We start from the raw sequence: 26661 nt of genomic DNA on the forward strand, positions 1-26661 counted from the left end.
AGTAACAGCTTGACAAATACATGAGGTACGAGAGTGTTGATATAGAATCTCTCACATAGCCCAGGCTGCCTATACTTGTTGCATAGTTGAGGACGAACTGAACTCAATCTTACTGTCTCTACCTTAAAGGTGCTAGGACAATTAAGAGTATGCTCCACCCTAAGGGGAAAGGGACAAGATTTCCTTAGCAAATTGGGAGTGGGGGAGGGGAGAGCTGGTAGAGTTAGGAGAAAGAGAAAAGGAGAGAAGAGGGGAGAGAGGAGGACATGAGGGAGCAGGAAGACTGAGTCAGGTAGAGAGATACCGTAATAGAGGGAGCCATTCTAGGTATAAAGAGAAATCTCGCACTAGGGAAATGACCCCAAATAACAATCTAAGCAATAGTGGAGAGGCTACCTTAAATGCCCTTCCCTGATAAGGAGATTGAGGACTACCTTATATGACATTTTAGAGCCTCCATCCAGTAGCTGATGGAAGCAGAGGCAGACACCCACAGGTAAACACTGAACTGAACTCCTGGAATCCAGTTGCAGAGAGGGAGGAGTGATGAGCAAAAGGGTCAAGACCAGGCTGGAGAAACCCACAGAGACAGCTGACCTGAACAAGGGGAGCTCATGGACCCCAGACTGATAGCTGGGAAACCAGCATATGACCAATCCAGATCCCCTGCATGTGGTGTTAGTGGGGAGGCCTGGGCAATCTATGAGGCCTCTGGTAGTGAATCAGTATTTATCCCTAGTATATGAATGGACTTTGAGAGCCCATAGAGGGATACTCTATCAGCCTAGACACACTGGGAAAGGGCATAGGCCCTGCTCCAAATGATGTGACAGACTTTGAAGATCTCCCATGCCTCACTTTCCCTGGGGAGCAGAAAGGGGATTGGTTGGGGCAGGGGAGAAAGGGAGGGAGAGGGAACTGGGATTACCATGTCTTTAAAAAAAAAAAAAGCTTGTTTCTAATTATGAAAGGGGGGGGGGAGAGTGTGCTCCAACATACCTGGCTCCACATTTAGCATTTAAAAAAAAAAAGAGCAACCAAGAGAATGAGAAAAAAAGCAGTTCTATATTGGGTAACAGACCTGAATCCAGAAAATAAACAGAATTTTTAAAACAAAACAAAAAAAGCTTTAAAAAGATAGTTAGAAAAGACAGCTAACTTCAAGGGACACTTCTTAAAAGTAAATACACATTGTTTTACACATTCTAACAATCACACACTGCCAGTGGGGATAAAAATGACTGGAAATGAATGCATTATGGCTCAGAGGTTTTGTTTTGTTTATTATATAGTTCTCTGTAAATACTGTGGCTGGGGATGGCTAGATTTTTCTGTTATGTGACTAAGTGGCTTCATTTTAACTTTTCATTATTTTAGTGCTGGGCATCATATGCATTCTATGCTAGAGTTCCACCACAGAGCTATAATACTCCCTAGTAAAATGGGTTTAAATGTGCATGGCTTTGTAAATGTATACATATGTCTGTGTACACTGGTGAGTGTAGGCTGATAATGCAAGAAAGGAAATGAAGAGAGCATATTATTAAATGAGAAAAGAATTTCTATAGCTGGACAGTGGTGGTACACACCTTTAATTCCAGCACTCAGGAGCCAAAGACAGGTGGAGCTCTGAGTTCAAGACCAACCTGGTCTACAGGACAGCCAGGGCTACACAGAGAATCCTTTTTTTCGTTGCCTAGTTTTGACTCCTTTGTAGCTTTTTTTTTTTTTTTGGGGGGGGGGGGTTGATGTGATTTCAACTGTCTGGGTGTTAAAGCATAAGAACCATGTTTGTATTCCAGAAGAAACCAATATGTGTTATACCTTTGAGACAGTGACTATGAAAGCTGGGCTTGCTTTCCAATTCCACTGTTCATTAGAGCAGTAAAAATTGGACATGACTTGTCTGAACACACTTGTCATGATGACAAACAAACACTAATGGGGAAAAAGGTTTTGTAACCTGAAATTACCCCCTTTCCATCATTGTTTAAGTCATTCTACTCCACCTATTATTTAGTGTCAACTGTATTTCTATATACAAAATAGTTAAAAAGACAACACAATCTAAAAATTAATCAAATAACTATTTTATAACTAATATAAATTCAGTCACCTCTGCCTAGCTCACTCTCTTACCAATCTATTCAAGATGAATGTGTTGCAAGCTTAGATCTAACCATCACCAAATGCTCAGACTACAAGAAAACCTGCAGTTTTTATGTTTTCCTAATTCCACATTGCTTTCAATATAGTTTTCATCCATTAATGTACAAGAGGTCCAAATTATATAAGAGAGTTGTGTGTGCTCATTTTTGAATCATACCTTGGTTTTTACTATTGACACTGAAATCAAGTTTGTCAAGTCAGGTTCTCCATAGAAGGATCCTCCTAGGATGTATCTTCTACACTTGTTCATATATAACAAATCTTGTCATGTTTTCCTTACAACGGAGACATACTGCTGCTTTTTTTTTTTTTTAATTTTCATTTATTTTACCAGCCATTTTCTCCTCCCTCCTCTCTCTACCTCCCATCTATGTTGCCCCCACCATCCACTCCTTCATTCAGAAAGGTGCAGGCCTCCGATCGGAGTCAACAAAGCATGGCACATCCCCCTCCCTGAGAAAAGACCAAGTCCTGCATCAAGGCTGGGCAAGGCATCCCAGCATTGGGAATAGTTCCCAAAAACCAGCTCAACCAGGTCCTGATCCCACTGCTAGAGGCCCCACAAACAGACCAAGATACACAACTGTCATGCACAGGCAGAGGGCCTAGGTCTGTCCCATGCAGGCTCCCTAGCTGTTGGTGCAGAGTCCCTAAGCTCTCACCAGCTCACGTCAGCTGAGACATGCTGCTTTAAGGGTAATGTCTGACTCTTGGCTGGGCACAAAACACTCTGTTTTTCCAACTTTGCTTCTTACCGCTCCTGTAACTGTCTTGCCCACAACTCTCTAGTCTAAGCTCTGTACTTCTCCAATGGTCCACCTTGAATCTGATCAAGCTCACAGATCATTTTCACACGTACTTTTCAAATCTAATTATATGCTATGACCAAATCTTATTCATGCTTTAAAAAAGACAGCTTTTAAAAGACTATATGCAGGATCAATGACATGGTTCAGTAGGTTAAAGGCTCTTGCCTCAAAAGTATGGAAGCCTAAATTTGATCCCCAAGAACACCAAATTCCATATACAGAAGCAACTTAATTGTGGAAGGATAGACCTGACTCCACAAAGTTCTCCTCTGGCTACACAGAAACACCATGGCATGAACACTCCTACATATAGCACAATAAACTTAAATGCATCCTACATGCATCCTATATGCAGGACAGGAGGTAGGTAGAGTCATTTATCTTTATCACTCATAAAAATTTCTGGGAAAAGCACATTTTTGTTTAATGAACTTAGAGTGTGGTGGATTGAATAAGAATGACCCCATAGGCTCATACATCTGAATGCTTAGTCACCAGGGAGTGGCTCTATTTGAAAGGATTAGAAGGATTAGGTATGGGATTGTTAGAGTAGATATGGCCTAGAGGAAGTGTGTCACTGGAGGTTGGCCTTGAGTTTTCAAAAGTCCAAGCAAGTCAGGCGGGCATTCTCTCTCTTCTCTGAAGGCCAGGACGTAACTCTTGCCTACTGCTCCAGAGCCAGGCGAAGCACACCACCATGCGTGTTGTAATAATGGACTAACCTCTCTCTGAAACTGTGAGCAAGCCCTAAATGAAAAGTTTTCCTTTAGAGTTGCCTTGGTTATGGTGTCTTTTCAGAACAAGAGACAAAGGGATAAATTGAGTTGTGTAGAACTCCAAATATCAGGGCTGGAGAGATGGTTCAGGGGTTAAGAGCACTGGCTGCTCTTTGAGAGGTCCGGAGTTCAATTCCCAGCAACCACATGGTGCTTCATAACCTCTTCTGGCATGCACGTATACATGCAGAGCAGTCATACATAAAATATAAATAATTTTTTAAGACACACCCCAAACATCAGGGGACAAAATAGCAAAGAAACAAAAAGAATTAAATACAACACCAAAGTTTGGGGATTAAGCTACCTTGAAGAATGATGGGTCTGTGAAGCTAAAGAGTTGGTGTCAGTCAGAAGCCCAAGTTTAATTACCAGCACCCACAAGAAGCAAGCAGCTTACAACCACAGAAATGAAAGAGGCCAGGCAAGGTCAAAGAGAATCTATCCCATATATAAGAAAAAAATAATTTGTATAAAATAAACAATTATCCCAAGGTATAAAACTGATAAGGGAAAGCAAAGAGAAAAGTCCAACATACAATAAACATTTAAATGTTAAAATTTTTACATATAGATGGTTTTTGTCTTCATGTATGTCTGTGGCTGGAAGAGAGCAACCAATCCACTGGGACAGACAGCCAGGCACCACATGGATGTACTTAACCACTGAGGCATCTCTCTGGCCCTCAACAATACTTTTTACCTCCCATACTTTCAAAAACACACTTCTAGTCCTTAACTTCTAGTGCTTACAAGAACTATCAGCAGACGATGTTTTTTTGTGTGTGTGTCTGAGTGAGGGGTGCCTCTCCAGTAAAAGTAATCTACTGCAGACCAGCTTAGTCATAAACATAACAAACAATTCTAACACTCTGAGGCATAATGTAAGCACCAACAGTGAAGTCAGTGCTATATTTGAACATGATGAGAAGAGTAAGATGACAATGAAGGCAGCAATGGAGTTTTCTCAATGAAGATGGCCAAGAAAATTAAACCCCAACCCTGTTTTGTGTCTGATAAAACAAAGTAATGGTATGACCTTGTTAGGGACAATCCCAACACAACTCTGCTGCCTCAAGACTCTGGCACAGAAACTTGCTTTTCAAATCAACCAAGTTCCACTGGCCTTGGTGTATAGCTGTCCACTGCTATGCAAAGACACAGTGAAATACAATGTGTCTAGATCCTCTACAGGTAGCAATCTTGAAGTGGGTGTAATCACAAACATCTCACAGAAAAAGGTTTAAAAAAAAAAAAAAAATGGTGGTTTAAATGATAACGGCCCCACCAGATCACATCTGAATGCTTGGTACCCAACTGGTAAACTGTTGATGAAGGATTAGGAAGGAGGTGTGGCCTTTCTGAAGGACTTATGTCACTGGTTTTGAGGTTTCAAAAGATTGCCACCATTCCCAGGTGGCTTTCTCTGCCTTGTGAGCTGTCAGCTATTGCTCCAGTGCCGTGTCTGCCTGAGTGTGAGTGCGTCCATGCTCCCTGCCATGACTGGCCATGGGCTCTAACCCTCTGGAACCATGAGCCCAAACTTGAATTCCCTTCTTTTTAAAGGTAACTTGCTTGATAATGGTGTCTTATCACAGACATAAAAAGTAACTTAAGTGGGGCAGGAGAGATTTCTCAAAGGTTAAGAGCATTGACTGCTCTTCCAGAGATCCTGAGTTCGATTTCCAACAGCCACCTATAATGAAACCGGCAGGCATACATGCAAGCAAAAGGCAGTATACATAATAAAGAAGCCTTTTTTAAAAAGAGAAAGAAAAAAAAAATAAGGCTGAAAGATAACCATGTATCCTAGTTATCATTAACTGTCAATCTGACACAGTCTAGAATCACATGTACATTTTCCTGGGCATGTGATACTGGGCAGTTTTTTGTTTTGTTTGTTTCCCAAGACAGGGTTTCTCAGTGTAACTGCCCTGGCTGAGCTGGAACTCACTCTGTAGATCAGACTGGCCTCAAACTCAGATCTGCCTGTTTCCTGAGGGCTGGGATTAAAGGTGTGCTCACTATGCCCACCTATCCTGTGCAGTTTAACCAAACTAGCTTAAGCCTGAACCAGTGAGAGAAGCCAACAAGCAGCATTCCTCCATGGTTTCTGGGTCAAGCTCCTGCATGACAACCCTCAGGGATGCACTGTGACCTGGAAGTATAAACCAAATATATCCTTTCCTCCCTCTAGTTACTGTCATAGCATCAAAAGGAACCCCAGGGCCCATCTATATAAAAATGCTGAGTGTGTTGGCACACGTTTGAAATCCCAGGGCTGGAGAGACAAGACAAGGGTGGAGCCTTTGGGTTGGCCTGCTGAGCTTAGTTCCGGCAGTGAAAGATCTTTTCTCAAAAAGCAAAGTGGCATCAGCTGAGGAGTGACACCCAAGACTCACTGCCCTCATGAATCTCATGCACACACATACAAGCACATGCATCACACATACACACACACATTAACAAACTAGCAACAGAATAAGAAAGTTTCTTTATAAAAACAGTATCAAAAAAGATTTCTGTCACCAGACAGTGGTGGCACACAACTTTAATCTCAGCACTCAGGAGGCAGATGGGCAGATGGATCTCTGTGAGGCTAGCATAGTCTACAAAGTCGGTCTCCAAAGCTAAAGAGAAACTCGTGTGTGTGTGTGTGTGTGTGTGTGTGTGTGTGTGTGTGTGTGAGTGTGTGAGTGTGTGTGTGTGTGTGTGGTGTGTAAATCTGAACTTTTTACATTTATCTATTTTAATGACAGCTCTTGTTACCTCTTCCTTTAGTGCATGTTTCTTCTGTTCCAGACAAATCTCTTTAGCCCTCATCATCTGCAAAGTCTCCTTAGAAACTGCATACTGGAGTTTTTCCATGCGTTCTGCAGCTGCTGCCCATGATGCTTTGCCAAATTTCTTCTGATCTGCTCGCATCCGATCATACACAGCTGGTAATAACAATTTTGTAGAGACAGTAAGGCACAAAACTACTAGACATCAAGGAACTATAAGGTCTTACATTTCACTGACCCCCCCACAATAAATTGTTTAATATCTCTAAAATAGTTTAATAGTATCATTCATTCTCTGTTATCTCAAGCAATGGTGCAAGCCTTTAATCACAGCACTCAGGAGGCAGAGACAGGTCTAACTTTGAAGCCAACCTGGTCTACATAGTGAATCCCAAAACAGCCAAGGCTACATAGTGAGACACTGATTCAAACAAAACAAAACGAAGAACCACCTTATGATGAAAGGACTGAGAAGATAAGCATGTTTACTGCTCTTGTAAAGGACCTAGGTTTGGTTCCCAGCATCCACGCATACAGCCGTTCACAGCACCTATAATGACCAGTTTCAGAGAAGCAGATGCCTTTTTCTGGCCTCCTTAGGTTCTGTACACACATAGTACACATAAACACATAAATAGAAAATATGTATAAATCAACTTTAAAAAAAATAGCTTAAAGCTAGGCATAGTGAGTTGAAGCCAGCCTTATTTACAGGACAGTTAGGGTCAACCACATAAAAAGACCCTGTCTCAAAAAACAAGAAAAAATAATAATCAATAAAAATAAGTTAATCAGTAAGAATATGGGTGAACATGATCAAAGCACATATATACAGCACTCATGTAGAAGCTGAACTCTAAGCCCTAAATATTCAATCCTACATTCCATGGCTTATCACTGTATAAGCTGAAAATTCTGTGATAACAAATGCAGGAGGAACTAATACCACATACTAGTTCAGTTCTCATCCAGAAGGTAAAACTGGAACCATCGGCTATGAAACAGCACAGCCACTTGGGTTTTTCTGTTTGCTTGATTTGTTTTGTTTTTCAAGACAGGTTTTTTTTTTTTTTTTCTGTTTAAGAGTCCTGGGTTTCCTGGAACTCATTCTGTAAAACAGGCTGGCCTTGAACTCCTAAGTGCTAGGATTAAAGGCATGCACCACCACTGCCCAGAAAGAAGATCTTTTTTAGCTGGTAATAGGCCTGGCTCAGATGCTAATGGTTGATAGACAGCTAATATCTTCCAGTTTAAAAAAAAAAAAAAAAGCAGGACTAAGCATGTAGTGATGGTGCATACCTTTAATCCCAGCGCTTGAGAGGCAGAGGCAGGCACAACTATGTGAGTTTGAGGCCAGCCTGGTCTACAGAGTGAGTGCCAGGCTCCAAAGCTACACAGAGAAACCCTGTCTCAAAGAAAAAACAAAACAAAACAAAACAAAAAAAACAAAAAAAAAAAAAAAAGCCAAACACACCCAAACAAGTAAAAAAAAAAAAAAAAGAAAAACAAAAGTAGAACTACAGAGCCAGCTCAGCATATAGGAGCACCCACTGTTCTTCCAAAGGAGCCAAGGTCAATTTCATAAAGGCATAAAGCCAGCTTCAAGAGAGCTAATGACTTGGGCCTCATGGGAACACGCACGCACGCACGCACGCACGCACACACACACACACACACACACACACACACACACACACACACACACGTACACATAAATGAGTTTTTTAAGAGAATACAGATGGGAACATTGACAGTGGTTCCCACCTGAACGCTGAACTCTGTATCTTTATGCCCAATCACAAGTCCATAATGATAGATGCTTTCTTACAAATACTGGCAATTAGATTAGTTCCAAATGCAAATCAGATATACTCACTGGTACCTTCTTTTATATTTTAAAAGGTGATTAACTCTGTACTGTTATTTTTGTCCTAACCATCTTTTATAATACAGAGTTGTGGTGGTTTGAAAGAAAATGGCCCCCATAGAGAGTGTGGCATGATTAGAAGGGATGGCTTTGGAGTAGGTATGGCCTTATTAGATGAAGTGTGTCACTATGCAGGTGTGATTTGAGGTCTCATATGCTCAAGCCATGTCCACTGAGTCAGTTCACTTCCTGTTGTCTACAGATCAATATGGAGAACTCTCAGCTCCTTCTCCAATACCATGTCTGCCTATATGCTGTCATATCCTGCCAAAATGATAATGGACTAAACCTCTAAAACTATAAGCTAGCCCAATTAAAGGTTTTCCTTTATAAGAGTTGCTGTGGTCATGGTATCTCTTTTCACATCAACAGAAATCTATTTAAGGCTGAAATTGGTACCAAGGACTGGGTTATTTCTGTATAGGCCTGACCATGTTTTGTTGTTTGGGGAAATTTGGATTTTGGTACTTTTGAGTAAGGAAAGTAGGGGCGCTTTAAATGCTGCTTAATGAGCCATATTAATAAAAGCATGGATGACAGTGATGCTCTGGGTGATCTGGACTGTGGGGGTCAACATAAGAGGTTTCAGGAGAATTTTAGTATGTTGACTAGAGACAGTTCTTGTGATATCTTTCTTGGTGAAGAAAGTGGTTGGTTTTATTTTTGTTTTGCTTTTTTTTTTTTTTTCTCTCTCTCTTGTACCAAAAATCTGCCTAAGGCTAAAGTGAAAAGTTTTGGATTAATTGCACTGGCAAAGGAGATTTCAAGACAGCCTAGCCTAGTATAGGCTGTCATGTGGTTACTAATGTTGATTCTTACACCAAGACTTATAATGAAGAGGAACAAGCACATCAAGGGAAAGCAGTAAGTATTCTTAACTGTGGAGCCATCTTTCTAGCCCCGGAACGCCTTTCTTTAAGAAGAAATAAGCTCATAATAATTTATGTACATCTGTATGCAAGTCAGCTCCTTATGCTGATCTCTGCATTCCTATACTGATGCTCATAGGGCCAGCTGACTTCGAGCCTGTGGCGCTTACCTCAAAAACACTGCTGTTTCTTGAACTTAGAGTCTTTAGAAATTGCCTGTGTCCCTGGCCTAACAGATAAGGAATCTGCTTCTTTAGAAGGTGTGCTGCTCCCTTTCCTTGATCTCTTTGAGCTTTGTTGCTAAGTTATTGCTGCTCTTGGTGACTCTTACACGACTAAGGGAACAGCTTTTCCTGAAAATATGTCTTGCCTTCAAAAACTGAATTTTTGCCAGACCCTGCAACCATGTTAATAGCATCCCTTGACCTTGTGTTCATATCCACTATATGTTCAGCCTGTCTAACTTGCCCTTAAGAAAACAATGAACGGCCAAGCATGGTGGCACACAACTTTAATCTCAGCAGAAACAGGCAGATCTCTGTGAGTTGGAGGTCATCCTGGTCTGCAAAGAGTTCCTGGACAGCCAGGACTGTTATATGGCGGGGGGCGCAGATGAAGAATAATGAATGAACCAACCCTTACTATACTTTCAATATAGTCATTTTGTTTAATAAGCTAAGCACATGGTTTTGATTTTTAATATATGCTTCCATGCCCCTAACCCAGAGGGGTGTGTGTGTATGTGTGTGTGTTGTGGTTGGTAATCATTTGCTAAAAGCAGCCAACAGGCTGAAAGCAACCTTACAGAATACAAACACCCACCCTAAATGCTGGAAGCAACATGTGGAGATAACATGTTTGCAGTTTTGAGTGCTATCTTGGGTCAGCTTGTATCAATAAAATATCTCTTGCAAAACTATAAAATGTTTACAGAAGAAAATTTCTCATTTTTCCCCATATCTTATTTTCTGTACTGTTTAATAAACATGGAACAAAACCCTTTGTTAGAGAAAGACAACAAACAAACATCATGCAACAGTAGATAACAGACCACAAATTTCAGATGAACAAAAGAGACAGGGCAACGAAATTCAAGTTTGTGCTCACTCTTAGTCTAAACTACCCCAAGAAGAACCTTTTTTTTATTATTTAATGTGGCATGAATGGGCATACTAACAACAGAGCAAAAGTTTTCCACTCAGCATCTCCTCGAGCTTCAATTTTAAGGTCTCAAACAAAATATCCCTATTGTCTATTTTATATGAAATATATTTTTTTAAAGTCTCTGACCATCTTTAAAAATTGTATTCAAACATTAAAGTAATTGTAAGATCAATAAAGTAGAGTTTACTACAGGCTGGGAAATGTTCTATTTTAAGTATGATATATTTTTAAGTCAAGTCTATGAGGTTTAGTTTTATATATATGGTTAACTGTTTAATCATGTTTTTCCAGTAATCGATTCTATCTAAGATTAAATAGCCTTACTGTGTTTATTTCTGTATATGTAACAGAGTCTCAGTTCTTAGTTGGCCCCCAGATCTAAGCACAACTAACTTTATGATGGATGTTCCATTCATACCATAAAACTCAGCATGGAGACAGTACCACCTGCCAAAATGAAAACAAAGGCCCAATCCATCAAAGCCCATATTGAGAATGTCCCTAACTGCACTAACCTTGCTTTCTGGGTTCTGCAATTCCACTTCTGGCTAACTGTTCTTGCTAATTCATGTTTGTCAACACAGAACATAGATTCTGTGCTTAAAAGCTCACCCTGAAAAAGGCTCAGGACTACATGGGATCCCTAACACCTAGTAAAGTTGACAGCTGGCTAAATAAGACTTACATCCACATGTGATAAGCATTTTCTAGTGGCTACCCCACAACAGTACTCTCTGAGCAAGCCATACACATGTGCCTAGAAGAGGCTGAAAGGATACCTTGACTTGCTACTCTCTGCTGTGGTGAGCCACACTTACCCAACTCTACAATTAGTCTAAACTTAACTCATCTTCAAAATCTGCCTAAGGAATCTTCCTGAAAATCTTACCTTTCTGAGCTTTAGCTGTTATTTCAAAATATTTGACAGTGAGATCCTGAATAGACAATACAGCCATGTGAGCTTTCCGCTGCCAGTCAGCATCTTCTTTTTGTAGACTCTCAATTCTTCGAGGTCCCAGATAATCATTCTCCATGGAAATCTGCACAGAGAAAAAGGGGGAAATCTCTCACTCATTCCTCAAACATGTAATGAGTACTTGTTTATTATATGCCAGGAGCTAGTCGGAAGCACTACTTGTATCCTGCTCTAGAATAGACATCAGTGGTCGTCAAACTGCGATTTAATAGCAATGCTGAAGATATCTGACATGGGAATCTGCCCTCCTTTCCCTTTCTACCTCCTTCCACCCTCCATTCTCTTCTACATATGTGGGAACAATACACAGCAAAGCGTTTGGTCATTTCCAAGTGCTGAGATAATAAGCTATTTATTTTCTCAAAATAGTAATATTTTATGTTAATTATTTGAGCAATGATTATACTTAAAAGCCATTAAACATTGAAATATAGATTTTTAAGATCGGTGACACTAAAAATCTGTCCATGTGCATACTGAAAATACTCTAATAAATTTTCTTTTACATATTATTTTCCTTTTTCAAGTACTAAGGCCTGGCATATTCCAAGCAAGCATTCTATCCCTTTAAGATAAAAACAAAACTAGCTATGTATTACCAAAGTGACAAACAAAATGAACAGAAATGGATCATGTATACATATAATCCTGCTTTATCATTATATACAGAAGATTAAAAAAATAAGAAACATTTAAGTAGGGCATGGTGGCCCATGTCTGTAACCCCAGCTCTTTAGCATGAAGCATGAAAGAAAAGTAATAATACTGTTAATATAATGAAAACTTTAATTAAAAAAAAAAGATAATGAAAACTAAGACTGTTGACACATGTCTTTAAAACCACTCAAAAAGCAGAAAGACCAGTCTGTCTACATAGTAAGTTCCAGAACAGTCAGGGCTACATAGAAAGACCATGTCTCAAAAAAAAAAAAAAAACACGCGGGGGGGGGGGGCCCTAGAGAGATACTGCCTGATACTGAATACCCAGATTCAATTCCCAGCACCTACAACTATGCTGATTCACAACTATCTGTAACTCCAGTCCCAAGGTATCTAACACCCTTTTTTGGTTTCTGTGGGTACCAGGCACACATGTGGTATACAGAAGTATATGCAGGCAAAACACCCATATACATTAAATGAAAACAAGTATCAAATCACTGAAAATAATTAATGAATTTCAAAGATACAAATAAAACAAGCCATGTTTTCTAAGCAATGCAAAAAACAAATTAACATAAAAACCTAAAACTGAAATAAAATTTAATCACCTGGAATTTAACACCCTTCATTTGAGGAGGAAAGGAACTTCAAAAAAGAAAAGACCTAGCATTTATATTTGTGAGTATTTTTTGCAAAGGTCATGGCCAGATATAAATCTGGGCATCAACAACACAAATCCATAATGGTTAGGCCAGGCAGTGGTGGTGCACACCTTTAATCCCAGTGCTTGGGAGGCAGAGGCAAACTGATCTGTGTGTGTAACGCCAGTATGGTCTACAGAGTGTGTTCTAAGAGGGTTAAATGAGGTGTACACACCCACACAAACAGTCAGTGTTCACGAGAGAAAGATAGTCAACAAAAGATTCTTCAACTGCATAAAGAGCTGAGATAGAGAGGTTCAAGAAGAAAGCTCCTTTGAGAAGTAACTAGAGATATTCACACTGAGGGGTGTTTGAAATAAAGGGAAAAATGAACATCAGACATATGAGAAAGTTGTGTTTGACAGTCATGAAATCCAAGTCTTTGCAATAATAAATGTTTACAAAGTTTCTCTTAACATGAAATAATGCTATAACATAGGTGGATATAGCTCAAAATCATAGATGAAATAAAATTCAATTACATAATGAATTTCCAGAGAAATAAAGGCAAAGCATATAAAATGTACTATTGATGTCATCTTCAGGTGGCAGGATTTTGGATCAGTCATTTTCTTCCTGTTCAAAACTCCACTTTCAAGGGCTGGGGATATAAGTAGGGGGTAGAGCTCTTGCCTACACATGTAAAGCCCTGGGTTCAATCCACAGCACCTCAAGAACACAAAAACCAGTTTCTGACAGGTATGTGACTCATGCCACACTTGTTATTCCAGCACTCAGAAAGCTGTGAATTTCAGCCTGAAATACAAAGTGAGACCTTGTCAAAAGAAAGGAAAATGAGAAGAGTGGAGAAAGAGAATGGCCAAGAAAAGACCCTGCATTTTCTACTTTCTTCATTGAGTGAAATATATTTAACAATGAAGAAGTGGTGGTACACATATATACATATAATAACAAACGGGAAGAGATTGTTTCATTTCTTTGGGTTAACAAGCTATATCAATGAATGGGTTAAAAGCACATTAACCTCAAGTATTCCATTTTCCTCTAAGAGGATCAAAGATGGTAAACATGAGATGCTTCTCTTGGCAGTGTATAGGAGAGGAGGAAGCAGCAGCAATATCCTGAGAACCCCAATGTCTCCCATTCACAGTGAAAAACAACTATGTGAGTCCTGTTTCGGGAACTATAAAACCGGTGTCAAGCACATACTAAGGAAGGAAGAACATCTCAGCCTCCTGACTTGCTGGATGACAAGTGTGTACTAGCATGTCTGGCATGGAACCTTGGTTCGTGATAGTCAACTCCCTAACTCATTTATGCTGGATTCGTATTCCCTAATACACAATTTATATATATGTAAATATACATATATATGCTCTGCATATTGTTCATTTCTTTTTGAACTTTAACTGTGGTTCATAATTGAAAATATTAAGTGTATAATTTAAATAAAGAGAACACTGTAGGGCAGTAGAGCATGAAAGAGTACCTGGGTTCGGTTCCTAGCACCTACAAGGTGGTTTGTAACCATCCATAACCATCCAGTAAGGCAATGCCCTCTCTGATCTCCATGAGTACCAGGATCAATGCCCTATCTGACCTCCATGAGTACCAGGACAGACATGGTACACATGCATACATGCAAGCAAACACTCATACATGCAAAACATAATAAAAAATAAAATATACATGGGGGGGGTACGACACACCAGTGTACCAGATGATACAAAGGGTACAAAAATGAGAAGGATGCAGTAGTCTTCACAGGATATTTATAATACAATGGAGGGGAGGGGGTGTATTAGTGATGCAGAATTCATGTACTTATTTACTTATCTGCAAAAGTAGGAGACATGGTTCTGTTACTAATTAACCATAATGTTTTTCACAAATACCTTACCAAACCAATAATACATTTAAATGATCATGGTGTGGCATGCTTGAAATCCCAGATGCTACAGAGGCCTTTTTGCCTCATCTTCAAGTTCATCCTCCCAATACCTTGTAATGCTCGGTTTGGAATCTGCAAACCCTTTTCAGGTCCTATCATTGGAAAGGTTGGATGGAGGGAGATACCCTTCTTTCCTCCTATCTGAATACCTTTAACTCTGCTGTGCATGCATCATCCCAGCCTTGGTTTTCCACTCCAGGACTAGCAGTTCCTTTCTCAACAACAAAATCAAGTTTTTTCAACCCCAGCCTCACAATGCAACTTTACCTTTTCCACCAAGACAGCCAGTACCAACACACCAAGTGCCCTATCCTTAGAGGTCTGGATCTCTCCATCAAGGTTACTACAAGAAGCAACATCCTTTTTGTCAGGACATGTCTCCAGGGGACCAGCCTTCTGTGCTTGACTCAATAAACCCAGTCCCTTTCCTTTGTTCTTTCTCCTCTAAAAGTGCGGCGCTCTTTTTATAATTGTTTCCTTTGCGGTAGTTTACTTTCTTGCCTTAATTACCTGCTTTACTTTATACCTAGACAATAAATCTTAGTATTAGAACACTCACTGTTGAAGTTACTAGCTTGATCTTCTGGTCAAAACCCAAAAGACTTAACTACAGAATAGAAACTCAATAAACACCATTTTTTAAAAAATGTCCTAACTCAGAACATGAGGACAGAAATCATTTCTACCTGCATGAATAAACATCATAACTCCCATCAACAGACAAAGGGAGGGGATGGACACCTAGAAAACTGAGATTCTGTATTAAGGCTTTTGTGCGAGGAGGTTAAAACCAAACAGAACAGCATAGTCATCTTAAGAGAACTTGCACACTGCTGGATTAGCACTTGCCTGTCCCCACCTCACAACAGAACATGAACAAACACACACACGTAACACACACACACACACACACACACACACACACAACTTGTGCGCGCACCTCCTGAACCACATTTCTTCTGTGGCTTTGTGGATGACTTTTGAATTCAGCAGCTATAGTGCTGCAACCAAGTGCTAGAAAGCTTGTCTAATCATTTTCCTATACTCAAGGCACTGAGCAGCAATCCTCTCTAGCTTCTTTTCCTAACTTGGGAAACTTGAAGATGTCACAGCAGCCCTGTTCGGCTGGACTGTGTGTTAAAACAATGACAGCTCTGTTTGGAATTTCAAGGCTAGAAAGAAAACAGAGCCTGTTTTAACATGGAAAAAGGTGTGTCAGTTTAGGTAGCCAGGAGAATAAAACTAATTTATAAACACAAATTCTCTGGCATGGAACTCTCTATTATGAAAGTATATCATTGCTAGGACACTGCAGTTTTATGAGCTCTTATTATAGTATTTCTGTGTGTTGTTAAGATACTGGGAAAATATAGCTTAAGATTCTTTGGTGAAGCAAATGCCAACACAGATTTATGAATATACTTACTGATACTGCACACAATGTAACTTTTCCAGACACTGGGGCTGCTTGTTCAATGATAAGCAATTAACAAAACTTTTTTAAAGTCTTACTTTCATTGTGTGTGTGTGTGTGTGTGTGTGTGTGTATGTGTGTGTGTGTGTGTGTGTTAAGGTGCCTGTGAAGGCTAGAAGAAGGCATTAGATCCACTGGAGTTGGAGTTACAGATGGTTATGAGCCACCATGATGGGTGTTGAAAACCAAATAAGATCTTAATTCAAATGGGCACAGGGCCTAAGACATATGGCTAACTGGTATATGAAAAATATTCTATACCACTAATCATCAGGGAAATTAAGTCAAACCCATAATAAGTTATGATCTCACTCCTATTTAAATAGATACTATCCAAAAGACAAATGTTAGAAAGAAGATGAAGAAAGGGGAGTTTTTTGCATACTGTTGGTGGGAACTATTAGTATTAACTTATGGTAGCTCCTCAGACAATTAAAAACAGGCCACATGTTCTTCCAGTTCTACTTTAAGGATATGACCAAAGACTTGATGGCAGTATGAGGTTCCAATGTTAACTTCAGCATTACTCACAATAATAATGACATGGAATGAATGTATGTGTCCATCAACAGGTGGACAAAGAAAACATGGACATGCATATATGTATATTCTTTCTTTCTCTCTCTCTCTCTCTCTCTCTCTCTCTCTCTCTCTCTCTCTCTCTCTCTCTCTCTCTCACACACACACACACACACACACACACACACACACACACACACGTGTCATTCAGCCTTTAACAAACTCATGTAGAAGAGAAGGACTTGAAGCTTAGGGAAGATTTTAGTTAAAGGACACAAAATTTCAGTTAGGAAGACTAAGTTAAAGAGGTGTTACAACATAGTAAAATACATTTACCAATAAATATATTTTTTAAAAACATAACAGCAGATACTAAAGTGTTCTCACCAAAATTTAATAAAGTATATAAGACATTAACTAGTTTATTTTAGGTCTTCTAATTTTTTTTTGTTTGTTTTTATTGAGACAGAGTTTCTCTGTGTAATAACCCCAGTTGTCCAGGAACTTGCTTTGTAGACCAGGCTGGCCTCAAACTCAGATATCCACCTGCCTCTGATTCCTGAATGCTGGGATTAATGAGTGTGCACCACCACACCCAACTTAGTCCTTGAACAGTGCAAAAATAAAATATAAAACATTACTGTAGATGAAATCTTATTGCTAAGTTAAATGTTAACCTTAAATAAGAATAAATTGTAAAGGCACTGCTAAATTTGATTTTATTCAATATACTAATTAAATGAGATCTCACTACTATAGTTTAACTATATCTCTCTGATCCCCAAAGGATCATCTGTTGCAAACTTGGTTCCCAGGGTGGTTCCCAGTTCAGCTTAGGATGCATTCAAGACGACTGTGAGCTGACTGCACAATCTTATGCTCATACTTGCACTCCTATTACTGCAACCACCAAAAGGTGGTATTACTGATGCCCTCACCAGAGCCTGCATTATTTAGACTACTAACTTATCCTTCCTAGGCGTTATAAGAGCCTGCTTTGAACTTTTTTTTTTGGGGGGGGGGGGGGTAGTAACAGACAACAGACCAGCATACTGACATACTATATAATGAGTCTTCTAATCTATTAATGTATAACACCTCTAAAGTTAGTCACTCTATAATTTGTGTGATATATTGGTGTTTATTTGTTCTGTGCTACTGGGGACTGCATCCTAGGGCAATAGGCATGGCAGGACAAGTACTCTACTACAGTGACTTCAGCATTTTTTTACAATTCTTACTTAAAAGTACTTTCGTGTATTTTAGTGGCATTTATTACCAAAAGTTTTATGTATAAGGATTTCTAATATAAGTGGCATTTAAAAATATTTCAATTTTAAATAGTTCGCATCTAAAAGACAATATGCAACCAAATCTTTCATAATGACTGTATACCAAAATTCCATTAAACTTACTTATTCTTTCTAACAACTCCTTTAAGGTTCCTTAGAATTAGCTGGGCTGTGGAGGCGCATAAATCTCAGCACTTGATTGGCAAAGGCTGGAGGGTCTCTGAGTTCGAGGCCAGCCAGCCTCCTCTACAGAACGAAGTTCTAGAACATCCTTGAAGCTACAGAGAAACCCTTGTCTTGAAAAGCAAAAACCAAAACCAAAGATCCCTTTGAACTTTCTACATCTTTCTAAAAACAATGAACTTTCCTTCAATTTTTCCGGTTTATGTATTATTTTTACAATTTTGTATTTTTATACTTTTTTGTATTGTACTTTTATGGGCTTTTTGGACTGCTTAGACCTTTAGAATAACACTGAATAAAAATAAGTATGAAAAGGTTGAAATGTAAATGGGCATGGTGACACAGGTTTTTAGTTTCAGCACTCTGGAAGCAGAGGCAGGAAAATCTGAGCTCATGCCTGGTCTATATAGTGAGTTCCAGGACAGCCAGGGCTACATTAAGAAAGACCCTGTAACAAAATGAAGACAATCTATCTGTCTCCCTCTCTCTCTCTTCTCTTTTCTCCTCACTCTCTCCACATAATACAATGTATGTATACTAATTTCTTAAAAAAAAAAAAAAGAAAAAGAAAAAGAAAAGAAAGAAAAAGAAAGAAAGAAACATTTAGACTAAGTTTCTAAAATACACTGAAATAATGTGTTTTTAATGTAACCAGGGTTAGGTTTCATGAATTTTTATCTAAGTTTTATCTGTTTCACACTTACTCTCAATCTTTTCCTTAACTCGTTTGTTTTGTAGAGCTAAACACTATACCAATGTTTTTTCCTAGTGTCCTCACTAAGAACCTTCAATGGTTATTTTAGGCCCCTCTCTAACAAATACCTATTGTCCTAAATATTCTTGAGCTTCAGTTCACACCTGAAGTCTTGTTAAGGGTGCAGAGCTAAGTCATATTATGTTCACATTCTGCCTGCATGTATTCCTGAAGGCCAGAAGAGGGCACCAGATCTCATTACCATGTGGGTGCTAGGAACTGAACTCATGACCTCTGGAAGAACAGTCAATGCTCTTAAACACTGAGCCATCTTTCTAAACACACTACACATTGCACCAACGGGTCAGAGTAAATCATGTTTCTACCTCTATTTAGGCACTAATTTATCTTCTTAAACTAAGATAAAATAATGTCCAGGAATTAAGGTGGTAAAAGGGCTGTCTCAATCATAAATCCCTAGATTCAATTGAACTGCTGTAAAAAACAAAAACTGTAAACAGGGGTTTTGAAATTTTATTGATATACCTAGCTTGGTTATAATCCAAATACAAGTCTCAATTATTGTGCCAGTTAGTTTATTTTGAAAGAAGAAGCCTCAATAGAGAAAATGAGCCCTTACTAGATTATCCTGTGGGTAAACCTCTGGTGCATTTACTTGATTGATGACTAGAGTGGGAGGACACAGCTCACTGTGGGTGGTGCCATCCCTAGGCTTGTGGTCCTGGGTGCTATAAGAATGTAGGCTGAGCAAGCCATGGGGAGCAAGTCAGTAAGCAGCACCCCTCCATGGCTTCTGTATCCACTCCTGCCTCTAGGTTCCTGCTCTGTTTTGAGTTCCTGTCCTGACTTCCCTCAGTGATGGACTGTGATGGGAACTTTAAGTTGAAAAAGTCCTCTTCTCCCGAAGTTGTTTTATCACACACACACACAAAAAAAAAAAAAAAAAAAAAAAGCTAATAACTAAATTATATCATATCCACATGATACTATATAATAAGTGATTGTTTTTAGTTTTTGTTTTATAACAAATAATTTGCCAAAGCAATTATAATTCCTTTTTTACAATGTGTGTCCTTCTAACTTAATAGTAACTAGTAATAATAAAATAAAGACATTCTTTGGAATTATAATCACCTAAATTGGTGACTATTACTAGCTATGGACATGACATAAATGAGTAATTTGTGTAACAGTACCACTTAACATATTCATTCATCTGACACACTATGAACTATGGGCAGTACCATCCCTAGGTTGATGGTCCTAGGTGCTATAAGGACTCAATAACTAAGTGTAGAGAATTATTAGGAAACATGCCTATATGTAGCAAGCATTCATAAGCACAAAGAATAAAATAGTTGTGGTTGAGTGATGGGAGATGTCATTCTATAAATGTTCCTCTTATTGGTTAATGTATAAAGCACTGTTGGCAAATAGGACAGCAAGATAGATGGAACTAGGAGACAAGGAAGATTCTGGGAGATGTATAAGGGTCAAGATGTAGGGCCTTGAGAAGGTCTGGACCCTCTCTCTCTGGTAAGATAAGACCATGTGGAAGCACTTAGGTTGATAGAAATGGGTGAATATTTAAGACAGAGGTAGCCAATAGTAAACACTAGTAACTAGCCAACAGCTTTATATCTAATACTGTGTGTGTTATTTGAGGCTGGTGTGGCTGTGGGATTAGGCTGGCGGGAAAACTGCTCGTAATAGCTGATGGTGTGATAGGCAATAGCTTATAACAAATAGAGTCAAATACCGCTGTTTGCCTTAAAGAAAGTTACAAATTGAATAAATATAATCTGTTTCTCCTCATTTCCCAAGAAAAATGGAGTAAGCAGTGATAGTAGCTCACCCATTCAGTCTATAGATTTACCCGAATGAATGTTCAATACACGCTTGCTAATTAATTACTATACCTCTAAGAACGAACTTAAAGTTTGAATAGTCAACGTAGACTATGTCTGCAAATACTGCAAGCAGTCCAGTATTGGGGAACACCACAGCTAGTTCTTTTTGGCCTTTCAGGGTAGAATCTCAAAAAATGACTACAGTTGGTTTTTAATTATAAATTCTAATATCCAGTCTTAGGTTTCTGACACCCTTTTGATCCAAGTGCCAAATTTATTTTAAAATAACTGGCAATCTGATATTTTTCAAAAGTTCAAGTAAGAATACAATAATACATGCACTTATTGTCCCAACATTGGACAAAGGATCTTAGAAAAGAAAGGTCAAGGATCTGTTTGCACTATTTAAAATGTGTGACTAGCCAGCCTCAGAACTAGAGTGGCTATAGTTTATGATTTAAAAAAGAAAAAAAAAAAAAAATACCTTGATCTGCTGCCTTCGCAGCATGGCGAGCTCTCGCATGTCTCGGAATGGCTGAAGTAAATACTGGTAGAGTTCAGTTGTAGCCTCTGCAAGGCTGCTGTAGGCCTCATCCTCCATCTGATACAAGTCCAAAAGCTCCACCATGCTCTCTATAGTCTTGTGCTTGTCCAAGAGCTGCAAACAAAAAGTTTCAATACTAAGAAAACTACAGTAGCTGATAATACTGTACTCAGGTTGATGCAGAACCAAGAGGTTACTAAACAGACAGTTTGCATGTCCTCTCCATACTTGAAGTGTCTTACTATATGTAAGAGACCTGATTCATTAGGGGTGGAGGAGTACATACTGCCTACCTGTCTTTAAATCCCCATCTAGTAGTGCTCTCCAACCATATAATGAAACAAAATAATAACAACAAACCCACTTTATTACTGTGCCAGTTAGTTGCTGACACAGCCCTACACACATCTGGGAAGGAGGAATCTCAACTGAGGACTGCCTCCATCAGACTAGTCTGTGGGCATGTCCACAGGGCATTTTCTTGATTATTAACTGATGCAGGAGGCCCAGCGGTGCCATCCTGGACAATGGGCCTGAGTTATGTAAGGTAGCTGAGCAGAAGCTATGGAGAAGCTTAGTGTCATCCTTATATATGAGTGAGTGGGAAAGCTACCTCAGCTACATGAGATCCTCTCTCAAAAACTAACCGCAGAATAAAATATACACACCTAAAAACAAAACAAATGACAACAAAACCCCACCACCTCCAGTATCAAGAAAGACCTATTGTAGGTCATAAATAGGTTTTTTGTTTTGTTTTTAAGCTGAACAGAACTAGAGTATTAAGGACTTTTTTTTTTTTTTTTTTACTACACTGAAATTACAATAGCTGGAAAGCTCTCAAAAAATATAAGTTAAGGACTGGAGAGATGACTGCACTGGACCCCAGCAATGAGTTCTAATTTGAGGCAAGAGTGTCCACCTTCACTATACTTAACACTACACACACCAGAAACAGTAACAGTAGGGAAGGGTCAGACTTGCTTTGGGGGCGGGGGTGCAGGCATACTAAATTTTTAGTGAATCACAAACTACTCATTTATACCTCTAAAGGCAATAAATCCTTAAAAGAAAAAGTAGATGAACCTTATCTCTCTTTAAAATGATTAAACACCAAATTTTATAAACATCAAAATAAGAAATGAGAAAAAAGCAAATGGCAGCAATATGTCTAAGTAACTAAACTCTTCCTCTCCCTTCATTGTTACTTAACTATGAAATCTACAATTCAAACTTAGAAAACCTCACATACTATATAGGCTTGAGTTCTGCTCTGAACACCAAAGTCAATGTGGTACTACTACTTTCTATCAAAATAAATGTACAAAAACTAAAGCAGAAATCAGTTTTCAAATATTAAAATACTTACCCAGCATTCCCTACATGGTTTTTACTCTCCAACAGGGCAGTACTCAACTATGCAGCAACTAAACTTAATACTCTTGGCAGAAGCCCGGGGCATCTCACCTAACAATACTAATTTATTAATCTGTCTTTGCTATAAAGTTTCATGCTTTTTCCAACACTAGATTACTTTAAAAGCAATGATAACTGTATTTTAAATTCGATTATATTTCTATTTTAATCTAAGTAATCTGGAAGTAATCTTAAATGAAATGTGCTTAAAATTACAATACACTCAACAGACTTGAAATCGTTTTCTGTCATTCATGATAAAGGAATTCAATGGGGACGGGCAGTAGAAGGAAAGGGAGAGCAAAGGAGCGGGAAGAAAGCAATCACTCTTCAGCTAAGGAAAACCTTGAAAAGTCTAGAGAATAAATGCACACTCATGGTTATAAACTGTGAAATATGAGTAGAAAGAAATTATGACAATTGGAATACTTAGGATTATTGAGGCTGTTAAAAAATGAGGCCGATAGCAGCCTGAGAAATTTGAAATTATCCACTGAGACACTCACTAAGAATGCAGATGTACCCGGATATGAGTAAAGCATTTCTGCAAAGTGTTTCCTAAGGGCTCAAAACCCATCAGTAAACATAGCAACAGGAGAGACAAGTGGGGAAGTGGGGTGGAGAGTAAAGCTCTGCACTCTCTGCTCTAGCATCTGACAGAGGGCTGGAGAGCACTAGAGGCGCTCTCTCCCAGAGCCCAGCCAGCACCCACAGCAACTCAAAACCACTGTGTCTAACTCCAGTCCTAAAGGATCTAACACCCTCCTAGCCTCCACAGGCACTACACACACATGGGGTGGTACAGACATACATGCAGGCTGAACACCTATAAATAGAATTAACAAAGCACTGGGGGTTGTGTTTTTTTTTTTTTCCCAGACAAAGCTCTTTGGCAAGTTTGGGGAATAGAAGACACAAAGTAAAATTTACCAAGCATTACATATAACTAACCACCTAAGCTTAATAAGTAAAACAAATGGGGTTTGTGTGTGTAATTGAAGGTTGAACCTTGTTTACACAAGCTAGGCAAAACCACTCCATTACTTAGCTGTATTTCCAACCCTTCTTCCTTTTGTCCTTGACACAATCCCACACAGTGCAAGCTAGCCTTGACCTCTCTAAGCATCCAAACAACCTTGAGTTGAACTTCTGATCCTTCTGTCCCTACCTCCCAAATGCTCTAAACCCAGGACTTTCTGCACAGGAGACAGGGACACAAGCATTCTGCCAACTGAAACATCCAGCTCTTTTTTTCTTTTTCTTTTTTTTTTTTAATTTTATTTTTTGGAAAGGGTCTCACTATATAGCTCTGGCTAACCTGCTACATAGAACAGATCCTCCTACCTCTGCCTCAAGAATGCTAGGATTAAAGGTGTACCATCATGTTCAGCTTTTTGGCTCCTGCCTCCAGCTTTTTGTTCTGCCAGGAAGTCTTTAAGTTACTTGGGACTCCTTTAGCTCAAATAGGAGTTGAGGTTGCAACTCTACTCCAGCCTCCTAAAGCAGCTGGGATTACAGGTTTGCACCAACACTTCTAGATATCCTTTAATTTGTTTCCATCTCAATGTAGTCCTGATAAGAACTGGCTCTAACTTAAAATGTTTCACCTTAAGTCTAAAGTCTGCTTAATGAAAAATTCCTCAAACACAAGGACATACAGTTTTATTTAGTTCCTTAAAGGAGTCAGTAACAACTTAAATTTCTTTTTCAACTGAGCTCACAGACCTATTAACAGAAGAGTGGGTGGGTTACTAGCGGGAGGAGCGGAGGGGAAAAGGGTGAGGATTGGAAGAAACCGTTAAACTGGTACAAAGTCATAGAAAAAAATGAATGTTTTATTACATTGGTCATTATTATGTAGTCACTACTGTTTCATATAATTCTAAATAACAAGGATTTTGAAGAACTAAATGTATGAGATTTTGAATATCCTGATTAGATCAATATGTAATATATAAATGCACCACACTAATGCCTGGTGCCGCATAAACATAATGATTGAGAATAAAAGTTCTTACTGTTCCCTAAAAACTATAGCAAAATAACTGCCACTTCTCTTCAGGAATGGGTACATCTTTCTAACTGCATGAGATACACTTTGCAGAGACAGCAGCAATCCTGCCACAGTTCCAGTGCCATCACACCCTAAAGCTTTCATACTCCTCAATGACTCACACACAACTTTTAATCCTGCAAGACCCATTCATTGATACTGCCTTACACAGAGACACATTTTTTACAGTGCCTCTTCTGTTTGGATACACAACTGTTCATTGTATTATAACTGTTTACTGAATTCCATACAGTAATATGTTATGCAGGCTTTTAACTTAGAAGCAACAGACCACAGCATGTAGCTTAAGTGTACAGTGCCTTAACACCTACATTTATGTAAGGACAGTGTAAGAATAAGAAACTGACTATACCACTCCTTCCTAAATAGAAAGATACCTACAAAGAAAGTGACTTATAAAGTAATTCTTCATAAGCATAAAACTCTGGGGGAATAACTCAGTCAGTAGAATGATTGGCATGCAAACAAAGGACCTGAGTCCAGATCCCTAGCACCCATATAAAAACCCAGACAAAAAGCTCGGGCATGGTGGCATGCACTTATAATCCCAACGCTGGGGAGGCAAACACAACAGATTCCTAGAGCTCAAGGGCTTGCCATGAATGGACAATCAGAGACCCTGTGTCATAAAGTAAGGCGGAGAGCAACTGAGAAGACACCCAACACTGACCTCTGGCATGGTGGAGAAAGCCTTTAATCTCTCAGCACTCTGGAGGCAAAGACAGGACATCTGTGAGTCTGAGGCCAACCTGATCTACATATGGAGTTCGAGGTCAGCCAGAACTAGGTGGTTATAGTAAATATATAAAAATCAATGTTTTTCCAAAAATATTAAGTAGTGTGATGGTTAATCCTGATTGTAAATTTGAATCACAATATAAACAAACCTCTGGCACTTCTGAGGGTGTTTTTAGATAGGTTAACTGAGGTAGAAAGACCTACCCTAAATATGGGTGGTACCATTTACACGGGCTGAGAGCCTGAAATGTATAAAAATAGAGTGAGCTGAGGGCCAGCATTCACCTTTCTGCTCACCAACTGCAGGGGAGCAATGTTACCAACTGTTTCACGCTGCCATGGCTCCACCACCATGATTAACAGCAACCTCACACTGTCAGAGAAAAGAAATCCTTCCATCCATCCAATGCATTTGACAGGTAGTTTATTACAGCACATGTCCTGGGTGGTACCTCAATATGTCTGACCCTGTGCTGTTTCCAAAAGTTAGACACTATGTGTGACAAAATACTAAAAAGCAAACAATTTTACCAATTATACCAAAAATCCCCAAGAACTATTTATAGTCTGTTGTGGTGCGCATATGGCCTGCCACCTATAAGCGCATGTGTTTAAGGCTTTGTCAGACAATGACACTATTTAGAAGTGATCTGAGTACAAAGGATTAATCTACTGATGGGTTCATAGTTGAATAGGCTAATAGATGGTGAAGGCTATCCAGAGAAAGCAATCACTGGCAGTGTACCTCTGAAAGATGTATCTTGTCCATAGCCATCTGAGATGGACAACCCAGCTCCATCAACCCCTCTCTGCCATGATAGCCTGTCTTACCTCAGGTTCAAACAAGAGTAATTAATCATGAACTGAACTGAGCAACATCTTTCCTCCTTTTAAGTTGCTTATGTCAAGCATCCTTCATGGTAATACAGGGAAAACTAAGTCTTCAATGCCTTCATCTTAACCTTGAAAATCAATCCTATCAGTAACAGAAGTAGGCAGATTCAGAGGAACCTATCTTAGTCTTTTACAGAGTAAAGAGCCACAAGAAATTTCTCATTACAAGAAAACAAGAACACAGATTTAACAACAGATGGCCCACCTTTGGTT

General features: G+C 39.1%; 1 protein-coding gene across 1 annotated transcript in view; it reads right to left on the reverse strand.

The window, feature by feature from the left end:
- Jmy (junction mediating and regulatory protein, p53 cofactor) overlaps positions 1-26661 on the reverse strand; it is a 49735-nt gene that overhangs the window by 15687 nt on the left and 7387 nt on the right. Inside the window, exons 2-4 of the mRNA XM_051182979.1 lie at positions 21267-21440; positions 11387-11537; positions 6524-6693 (exon numbers count right to left, since the gene is read on the reverse strand). Coding sequence (XP_051038936.1) covers positions 6524-6693; positions 11387-11537; positions 21267-21440 — 495 coding nt within the window. The remainder of the gene's footprint in view (positions 1-6523; positions 6694-11386; positions 11538-21266; positions 21441-26661) is intronic.

Source organism: Phodopus roborovskii, unplaced genomic scaffold (assembly GCF_943737965.1).
Source record: "Phodopus roborovskii unplaced genomic scaffold, PHOROB, whole genome shotgun sequence".
NCBI classification, from domain to species: Eukaryota; Metazoa; Chordata; class Mammalia; order Rodentia; family Cricetidae; genus Phodopus; species Phodopus roborovskii.